The sequence below is a fragment of the Odontomachus brunneus genome, unplaced genomic scaffold (assembly GCF_010583005.1).
Source record: "Odontomachus brunneus isolate Ranch 3 - 2012 unplaced genomic scaffold, Obru_v1 Obru_scaffold_237, whole genome shotgun sequence".
Taxonomy (NCBI): domain Eukaryota; kingdom Metazoa; phylum Arthropoda; class Insecta; order Hymenoptera; family Formicidae; genus Odontomachus; species Odontomachus brunneus.
Genome location: NW_022639687.1, coordinates 44,975 through 55,460, shown reverse-complemented (window position 1 = coordinate 55,460; position 10,486 = coordinate 44,975). Strand labels below are relative to the sequence as shown.

The window sequence follows — 10,486 nt, the reverse complement described above, 5'->3', positions numbered from 1 at the left end:
TCACAGAGTTATTTTGCCAGAAAACATCGTGAAGGTCTAGAAATTTTGAAACATCCCAACAACCTCAACCGAGACAAAGGTATGCAAGTAAACTCTATTTGGCATACTGCCCTCCCGGTTTTTTAATTGACCAGCTGATCAATTAAAATACGCTGATTGGCTGGATTCAAGCCTCGTCCCTACTCCCTAAACGCCATCTACACAAAAGGGGGGAGGGGGGCATATAAGGACTACCTTTACCCAAGGGAGCTCAGTATCAGAGTTCTCAGCCCTGATGATGCAAACTGCAACGTTTGCGAAACGTCGGCATATCGCTGATTCAAGACACGGCTCCATTCCGAAAACTATATCTAGACATTGTTTCAATGGCCGTGAAAGCCTCAAATCTAGTACCAATATTTGTTTTGTTTAGTAAAGTTGGCTAACATACATTGCAACAATGACGGTTGGCTACTTCACAGTTAAGCATAGTTTCAGTTCAACGAAACATAAACGTTGAAATGGTTCATCTTTGCCATTGCATGCTTCATTACTTTCATCGCGGTAAAATAGCAGCTGAAGCAACTAGAATTATTTGTGAGACGTATAGCGACAATGTTGTGGCGGAAAGAACGTGCCGAGATTAGTTTGCAAAATTTAAAAGTGGCAATTTCGACGTGAGTGATCGCCCGCGTTCTGGACGGCCTGAGACGATCAAAGACGAGGAGATGCAAGTTGTTTTGGATGAAAATTCAAGTCAGACGCAAAAAGAGCTTGCAACGTAACTTGGAGTAACTCAAGCCGTTATTTCTAAGCGATTGCACGCAATGGAAAAGATCCAAAAGGAAGGCAAAGTCATTTTGCTCCATGACAACGCGCGGCCTCATGTTGCTCGCGAAGTCAAATAAACATTATATGATCTGGAATGGGAAGTTCTTCATCACCCAGCGTACTCTCCAGACATCGCGCCGTCTGATTATCATTTGTTCTGATCGATGCAGTACAGCCTCTGTGATATACACTTTCGAAATGACACAGATGTTAAAAAATGGGTAGACGACTTTATCGCATCGAAAGACGAGCCATTCTTTCGCCGCGGCATCCATATGCTGCCCGAAAGATGGCAAAAGGTGGTAGATGCAAACGGCGAATATTTTGATTAAAACATTTATACTATTTCTTTTGTATTAATAAAATACTTTTGATGAAAAACGGCGGGAATTTAGTTATACATCTAATATTAAGAACAGCTTTATATTGCGTATGCTTTGAAATATTTTCTAATGTATAAATGTGATTTGTGAAAAAAAGTAAATCATATCGTTAATCACGCTTGTTGATATCTACTGTCGCAGCATTCCTAAATGTATCACATTATTTTTCAATTTAGTAGTCTAAATAAATTTTTTCTATATTTTTTTTTAATTTCAACTTATACTTTTCTTGTAGGATAACGATGAATCCGACGGAAGCAGATTGAATGACAATAATGACACAGAAATAGATGACAATGAACATTTTCAAGCTGACTATGACAATGAAGAATTTGACGATATTTCTGAGCTTCGTAAATGGGCTATTGACTGCAATATTCGTGCAGCACATCTAGATAAATCATTGAGTATTTTAAGGCAACGTTTAATTCCAGAATTATCAAAGTCATCAAAGGCATTTCTGCATACAACAACAGCAGAATATAGAATTCAACGTTTAGGAAACGGAGAATTCGTCTACTTTGGTATTCAAAAAGGAATTGAAAATATTAACATAGAACTTCATAACAAACAGATTAACTTGATATTAAATGTAGATGGAATGCCATTATTTCGTTCTAGTTTGCAACAGTTATGGACAATTTTAGGTAAAATAGATTATTACACAGATATTTATAAACCGTTTCCCATTGCTATTTATTGTGCTGATGAAAAACCAAATATTATTGAATTGTTCTTAAGGGATTTTATTAATGAAATTAATATTTTACATAACGACGTAGAAATTAACGGTAAACATTTCAAAGTCAATATAAAATGCTTCACATGCGATACACCAGCTAGAACTTTCTTAAAACAGTATAAAGGTCACACTGCTTATTTTGCATGTGAACAATGTGTAATACGAGGTGAAAGATGTGAAGGTAGAACGGCATTTATTTTCGGTAATTATGATAAAAGAACCGACAGAAGTTTTCGATTGCAGGAACAACCTGAGCATCATTTTGGAGTTTCCCCACTTTTACAAATTTATCCTCCAATAGACATGATAAATGATTTTGTACTAGATTTTATGCATTTGTGCTATTGGAATTATGAAAAAATTACTTGAATTTTGGTTTGAAAATACAGCATTTAAGTTAAATTATCGTCAAAAGCAAATTTTGTTAGAAAGATCAGCAAAAATGTCAAAACAAATACCTTGTAAATACCAGCGTAAAACAAGATTATTAGTTAAATATTTTTTTAAATTAAAAGCGACTGAACTTAGATTCATCCTTCTTTTTAGTGGACCTTTGCTCTTTAAAACATTATTACAGCCGAAATTATATAAACATTTTCTGTTATTTCACGCTGCGTGTCGCCTCTTATCAAGTGATAAATATGCTTTACCATATTTTGAAAAAGCAAAAAATACCTTCAAAAATTTGTTAAATTATCCCAAAAATATTACGGAAAAAAACCACAATCAATAAATATGCATAATTTAACTCACTTAATTGATGACGTTATAAACATGAATTGTAATTTAAGCAGAATAACTTGCTTTCCTTTTGAAAGTACACTGGGTAATGCCAAACAACTTGTTCGGTCAGGAAATCATGTTCTGCCTCAAATATGTCGCAGATTTCATGAGAAGTATTTCGTAAATAGAAAAGTCCCTAATATTCCACCTTGTATAAGATTTGCGTTTTCGTTTCGCGCAAAGTCTTATTGCCGGGACAGCCTCGCAGGAGACTCGGTGACGTGAGGAACGGGATATGATATGGTTGTAGACCAATTGATGTGAGTCGATATATCAACAAATAACTTTATTTACTGGGCGCTCTTGGTCAGCGCGATCTTGACAATGTCTCGCCTGCTCCGAAAACGGAACTCTTGTATCTGCGGTTGGTCGGTATGAACGATCACGACCGAAAGCTTAGTAGATCGAACGCGATTACCGATGCTGAAATCTTGCTGCTGCTGAACGCGATAGCGCGAGAGAGCACAATCGCCAAAAGTGAGAGAGTAGCGCACCGCGGACCAAACTGCGGCGGAGGTCACAGGTCTCCCCTGAAGCCGGTCAGCGACTCGAAGTATCGACTGCGTTTTGAAGGATAGCGATGGTGCCACGAATCTACAGCGAAAATCTGTCGAATTGCCGCGCGCGGTATCTAATATACCCGTTGGGTGTGCTCTGTCGCGCGCTGATTGGTGGGTTTTTCGCCGTTAAGTTAAAGCAGTCTTGCTCTCCTTAAAGGGAGATCAAGCGGTGCGGAGAGAAGATCTGCGGCGCGTGCCGCCTGGTGATTCGCGGAATCATTGTTTCGGCCGCGGTTGCTATGCCAACGTCAAACTTATTACCGCAACAAGATGATTGTACAGCATGCGCCACGGACTCGCTTGTTTATGTGTCCTTGATCGATCTAATTCGCGAATAAACATGCTCGAAATTCGTGATATGTTACATATCTTGAGTTGTATATTCGCTCGAGTTTCTGAAATATTATAACGGCAGCTCGTTGGCGTCGAATCCCGAACAACCTACAATACAAATAATTAAAGAAAAATTAATAGATAATATTTTTAATATTATTTCATTAAAATATTAAAATTTCACAATTAAAAACGCTTATCCCGATAATATATTATTATTAGATGATGGGACATCCGTAATAGTAAAACGATTGTCAAGACCGATTAATTCATCCAATATTATGATAACCGGTAAAATACTTAACTATAAAAAAGCTTTGTATACATATCCATTTAATTCAGAACGTATAAATATATAAAAAATTAAAGATGAAAATCCCACTAAAGAAATTAATATACCAATAACACATGTAAAATGTAAATTAGTATGTTTATATACACAAGATCAGCCACATGAAGATAAGAATATTTATTATGCCGTTACTCCACACAGAATAATGTAAATTCTTAATTTATGACTATATTAAGATATTCAAGGCAAATAAGCGCAAATAGTGGTGTTGAAGTGTATATTTAATTGTTGGAAGAGTAATATTTGATATTATAAACGCATGCGTCGGATATTTCTCTGGCTTTATAACATACACAGTGAATCAATCTTCCACGTCTAACCGATTCTGATTCCCAATTTTTAATAGTAATTTACCTTCTTATCTCCCTATGATACTACGAAATTTTTATTCCATTTTAAAGTCCTGACCGACGCAATATTTTTCGCAACTATAGAATAGACTTAAAATTTCTTAGCATCATAAGATAATAATAGAGGTTAATCAAATTATTATTAAAAATTGGTAATCAGGATTGGCAGAAAGTTGATTTACCACGTACGTTATAAAACTCGGGAAATATCCAGCACGTGCGTTTGTACTATCAGACACATATTATTCTCCCAATATTTAAATATTTACTCCAGCAGTATTTAGCTCTTATTTCTCTTATATCTCAATGTTGTACACTTCGAGAGCCTGTTTATAAAAATATAAGTTAATTTAATATGAATTTTGTGCAAATACTTTCTATTTTTTTCCTTCTGATTATTTATCTATTTATATTGTTATTTAAATATCATACAATATAACACCAAACTTCATATTTATTTTACCTATTTAAAATATTGTTGCGCGGGCAATAATATAAAAATATCTTATATTACCCAACGCAGCATATGTAGAAACACTCATAAAAATAATTATGTTATTATTTATATCATTAACTACTAATAAATCGTTTCTTTACTTTAGATTTATTTGTAAAATATTTAAGTAACTTATTTATAATAAAATTTAAATGTAGACTTGTAGTCCGTTCGTGTAATTTTCTAGTTGATTACTTTTTTGGAAAATTAAAATTAAAGTTAGTTATTTTGCTTTTATTTCAACCTTATATTAAATTTTGCTTAAGTCTCTTTAAGATCTTATTTGAAACTATTTCAGAAATTGATTCAACTAAGCCCTATAAGCATAAATCTTGTTACAGACATCTACGCCTATGCCTAGTCAGAGTCTATTCACGAAATTTTATTGCAAATTTGCCTGTTTAGCCCCTATCTAGGTTCGACGATAGTAAATCTTGTTAGGGACATTCTTGTCAGTGCCTAACCAGAGCCTATTTATAAAATTTCATTCAGAATTTGTTTCTCTACCTTCGTCTAGGCCCAATAATGACAGGCTTTGTTAGGGGTATCCTCGTAAGTGCATAGCCAGAGCTTATTCATGAAATTCCATTCAAAGTTTGCTTTTCTACGCTCTATCTAAGCCCAAGGATGGCAGGCCTATCTTGGGGCACGCTTGGCTAGAGCCTTTACAGACGTGGGGCACGCCCTGATTAAATTCTACCCAGGTAGATTCAATCAACGCGTTTTTACACGAGAAACGACTTTTTCATCTAACAAACTTGTCGCTCTCTACTGCGAAGCGAAATATTAATCGACAAAGTTGACCACTATTAAGGTTAGGAAAACTGTCACTCACTGTTTATTTTACTTGGATTCAGACCTTTTTTGCGGCTCTTTCAACAAAATATCAAAAAGTACGTTTCTCAAAAGAATCACAGATCCGAACATGTTCGAACACGTCTTAATGTAACGGCGGTTAAACCGGATGGAAAACTCACACCGACGACAAACAGCGAGATGTATATGCTCCATAGTCACTTGTGCATTTCCTATAGTTTTCAAAATATATAATAAAAAGATGCCTGTCTCTAGCCATGTACATGTTTTATAACTTTTACTCATCTTTAAGATATCTGTACGATATATTTTACACATTATCATATTTGAGATAAGATATCTCTTGGATATTGTATATGGGGATATGTATATTTTCGAAATTTATTCATTATGATATACTGATGATATTATCAAGAGATTGAGATATATTTCGTATATCCGCGATGATTTTAGTATATCGCATAGATATCAATTGCTGTGTGGGTGTCCGTAACAGTAATCGTAAAACGTAACATAAGAATTGATTCTCAACTCACGTTGAGAATCGTCCAATCGTAAGGTCGCTATTTTTGCGAATACTCAATCGTAATTGGTCAATTCTTACATTACGTCTTACATATGTCCTGTTGCGCATCATGCTGTTTCGTTGCCGCTATTACATGTACGACTTCTATACTGACACGTGTACTAATCGAAATTTTTACAATATTTTATTTTCACAAAGGAGTTTTCTCAAATACGGTAAATAAGCATTATATGTAATATTCGCACAGTAATCGCGTACAGTTGAAGGCACGTATAAGATGATAAACAAAAGTTACTTTCTAACAAGATACAAGTTGACATGAAAATCATTCTGTTTTAGTTCCACATTTAAGCCCATATTCTGAACTCTCTTTTATCGATAAAAACATCTCTAAAAGTGATAAACCTTCTGATTGGCTGTCAGCCTCGTTTAGAGACGCTTTTAACGATAAAAAAGAATTCAGAATATGAGCCTTAGTGAGTACAAAGATAGAATGATGTTTGTGTTGACCTGTACTTTTTGTTGGAAAGCAACCAAAGTTAAATTTATCTCTGTAATATTCGTAGTCGATGATCTTTTTCTATTACTTTTTTTATGTTCGTCAAAACTGTTGGGTACCTTCAATGTCGATTTCAACATTTAGCAATTTTATGTATGTGGAACGGGTATATAAACCCAGATAGCACAATGACATTCTCTGGACATCCAGAGTATATCCAGGACGGATTTTGCAAATATCCTGTGGACATCCAATTTGCATCCTGAGACATACTCTGGATGTCCTGAGGAAGAGCAAAAGACAGTTGAATACTAGCATCTAGGATATCCAGAGGATATCCTGTCAGATATCCTGAGGACGTCCACAGGATATATTATGGAGATTTCTCGGACAAAATTCTAAAAATATCTTTTGTATTTATTTAGTAAAAATATGTATTAGGACCTTGAATAAGTTCTCGCTGATTTTTCATAAAAATTAATGCTTTATTTTAAACAAGTTGTAAAAAACATGTTACTGAAAGTATTGTCCATTGCTAGCCACTACTTTTTCCCATATTTCTGACAGCATTAGAATTCCACGTCGGAAAAACGACACGTCTTTTGAGGCTATCCAAGAGTCGACTTATTTTTTGGCATCTTCATAAGAATGGAAGTGCTGCTCAGTCAGGCCATGTGCCATCGATCGGAACAAATGATAATCGGAAGGGGCAATGTCTGGTGAATACGGCGGGTGGGGTAGAACTTCCCATTTAAGCGTTTCCAAGTAGGTTTTCACCGGTTGTGCAACATGTGGTCGAGCGTTGTCATGTTGCAAAATTACTTTGTCGTGTCTCTGCTCGTATAGCGGCCGTTTTTCCTTCAATGCTCGGCTCAAACGCATCAATTGTAGTCGATAGCGATCTCCCGTGATGGTTTCGTTCGGTTTGAGCAGCTCATAATAAACTACACCCAGCTCATCCCACCAAATGCAGAGTAGAAGCTTCGAACCATAGATATTCGGCTTTGCCAACGATGTTGATGCATGGCCAGGCTTATCCCACGATCTTCTATGCTTAGGATTATTGTAGTATATCCACTTTTCATCGCCAGTCACGATACGATGCCAAAAACCTTTCCTTTTCTGCCGTTAAAGCAGCTGTTCACACGTGAAAAGACGCTGTTTGACTCTCTCGGCTTCAACTCGTACGGCACTCAATGTCCTTGCTTTTGAATCATTCCTAATACTTTCAAACATTTCGAAACTGTTGTGTGATCAACTCCTAATGATTCTGCAAGTTCAGCTAGCGTCTGACATGAGTCTTCATGAAGTAATGCCTCCAATTCTTCGTCTTCAAACTTTTTCGGTGCGCCAGAGCGTTCTTTATCTTCAACATCAAAATCATTATTTTCGAAGCGTCTAAACCAATCTCTGCATATTGTTTCCGACAGAACATGGTGTGTCTCGCCGTGAGTCTCAACAAGAATTCTGTGTGCTTCAGCTGCAGATTTTTTTTAATAAAATAGTGCAGTAAAATTCCCCGCAAATACTCTTTTTTGGTACGAAACTCGACATGTTTAACACTATGAAATAAAAAGTTGTTTACACTTCGGCGAAATGACATATACTGAATTTTAAGTTTGTTTATAGTACTTCCTCATAGATGCGTTACCATCTTAAACTACACGCACGCAGTTCTGGTAACGTCATCTGTTGGAAAACAGCGAGAATTTATTCAAAGTCCTGATAATTTGATTTATGTATGAGAAGTCTTAAACACTGATTAGAAATATGCAACATTTGCAATTGTTTATAATTAAAATATTCCATTATGTATTATTTTTAGAATTTAGTAAAAGTAAAATGTATAAAAAAGAAAACGAATTATATCACAATACATTATATTTAATTTGTTTTTAATGTTAACATCACAGCGTAATAAAATATATAAAAAGGTATATTAAATTATATAAGCTTATATGTAAAACCGAATGACATGCATAACATTATTATTATCACATATATCTTGTTTGTTGTTAAAATACATAAAAATACATAAACAAAAATGAAATAAAAAATACTAACTAAAAGTATCCTTTTACTATGAAACATAGTTGAACCAAGACTCCCAGGGAAGGAAAAGGAGCCTCCCTCTGTACTAGAGAGGAAGGCTCCAGTAGCTAAGACCCCGGTCTCTCTGGCGGACCCTGCCCCTAAGGAGCAAAGGGTACCGCGGGGGACCGGGGCCGGCAAGAGGATCGCATCGCGGGAGAGGGATAACCCAGTCGAGGGCCCCTCTCCCGCGAAGAAGATAGGGAAGGGCCTGGAGGATTGCGGAGCTAAGCGATAATGGCTACCCGCCTCCTGCAGTCGAATCTCAACCGCGCTCGCGAAGCCCAGGAACTGTTCATGCAGTCCCTCCGCGAGCGCGGTTGTGGATTAGGGATTGCCTCCGAGTCTCACTCCGTCCCCAGGAGTCACCCAGCCATATTGGGTGACGTTGCGGGGCGGAGTGGTAAGTGCTCGGTGACGATCTACCACGAAGAAATGGAAGCCTCTCCCCCAATCTCCCTTGTGGAGAGGGGGGATGGGCTATGTCGCGGTCGAGTGGGGGGCCCTAGATGTGGTCGGGGTACACGCCTCACCCTCGTGGGACCTCGCCCACTTCGAGCACCTTCTGGACCGGCTGGGGGACCTCATGTCGAGGCGCCCCCAAAGGCCGGCCTTGGTAGCCGGGGACTTCAATGCCAAGTCGGCGTTGTGGGGGTCCTCGGCCAGGTGCCGAAGGGGCGAGGCAATGGAGGAATAGGTCGCGTTTCACGGCCTCTGTGTAATGAACCGGAGCCGGAGGAGCACCTTCGTCGGGCCGCGGAAGAAATCAGTGATCGACGTCACGCTAGCGTCTCCCCAGGCGGCTCGACTAATCCAGGATTGGCGGGTGGTGACCAAGGGTGAAAACCTTTTGGACCACAGATATATCGTGGTCCGACTGGTCGCCACCCCCGAGGAGGTGCTCCTGAGGCGCGGTCAGGGTGGTGCCCGACCATCAAGTTGAGCCCTCCGTAAGCTCGACCGCGATAGGTTGGCGGCCGCCCTAACGGCGGCCACATGGGCGGACTCGGGCCTCACACCGGGGACCCGGGCCGCCCTCAAGGCGGCCATCTTTACGGCCAAGACCCGTGCCTGGGATGACCTGGTCTCAACCATCGACAGGGACCCATGGGGGCGCCCTTATCACATAAGGCGCCCCCTCCAACGGCGTCCCTGGACCCCGACTTCTTCGATGAAGTGGTGGGGGCCCTCTTTCCATGGGGGAAAGCTTGTATTCCCCTCTACAAGCCCCCCCCCAAACGGGGAGGAAGAGTTGGTCGGGGTCACCGAGGTGGAGATGGATAGAGCCGTCAGGAAACTAGGCGCCAAGAAAAGGGCGCCGGGCCCTGACGGTATCCCAGGCATAGTGTGAGCCTTGGCGATGAAGGAGGCGAAGGTGAAGAATCGCGTAATGCGGCTCTTCACCTCCTGTATGAGAACCGGGGTGTTCCCCAGCCCCTGGAAGAGGGCCAATCTGGTCCTCTTCAGAAAGGGGGGCAAGCCGGGGGATAGCCCTTCCGCTTATATGCCTACTGGACGAGGCGGGCGGGTTATTCGAAAGGATAATACACGCCTGTCTTGTCCGGCACCTATCCCGGGATAGTCCAACGCTCAATGAGGAGCAATACGGCTTCCGGGAGGGACGGTCGAGCGTGGACGCGATCTTATGCGTCCGGTCCCTCTCGGAGGCCGTCGTGAGGAGGGGGGGAGTTGTGTTGGCGGTGTGCTTGGACATCGCCAACGCCTTCAACTCCCTCCCTTGGGAC

The 10,486-nt window shown here is 39.7% G+C and overlaps 1 protein-coding gene across 1 annotated transcript in view; it reads left to right on the top strand.

Moving 5' to 3' along the window:
- LOC116852590 overlaps positions 1-1,693 on the top strand; it is an 8,300-nt gene extending 6,607 nt beyond the window's left edge. The window contains exon 3 of the mRNA XM_032833100.1: positions 1,628-1,693. Within this exon, the coding sequence (XP_032688991.1) occupies positions 1,628-1,693 (66 nt within the window). The remainder of the gene's footprint in view (positions 1-1,627) is intronic.
- Positions 1,694-10,486: the final 8,793 nt, after the last annotated feature.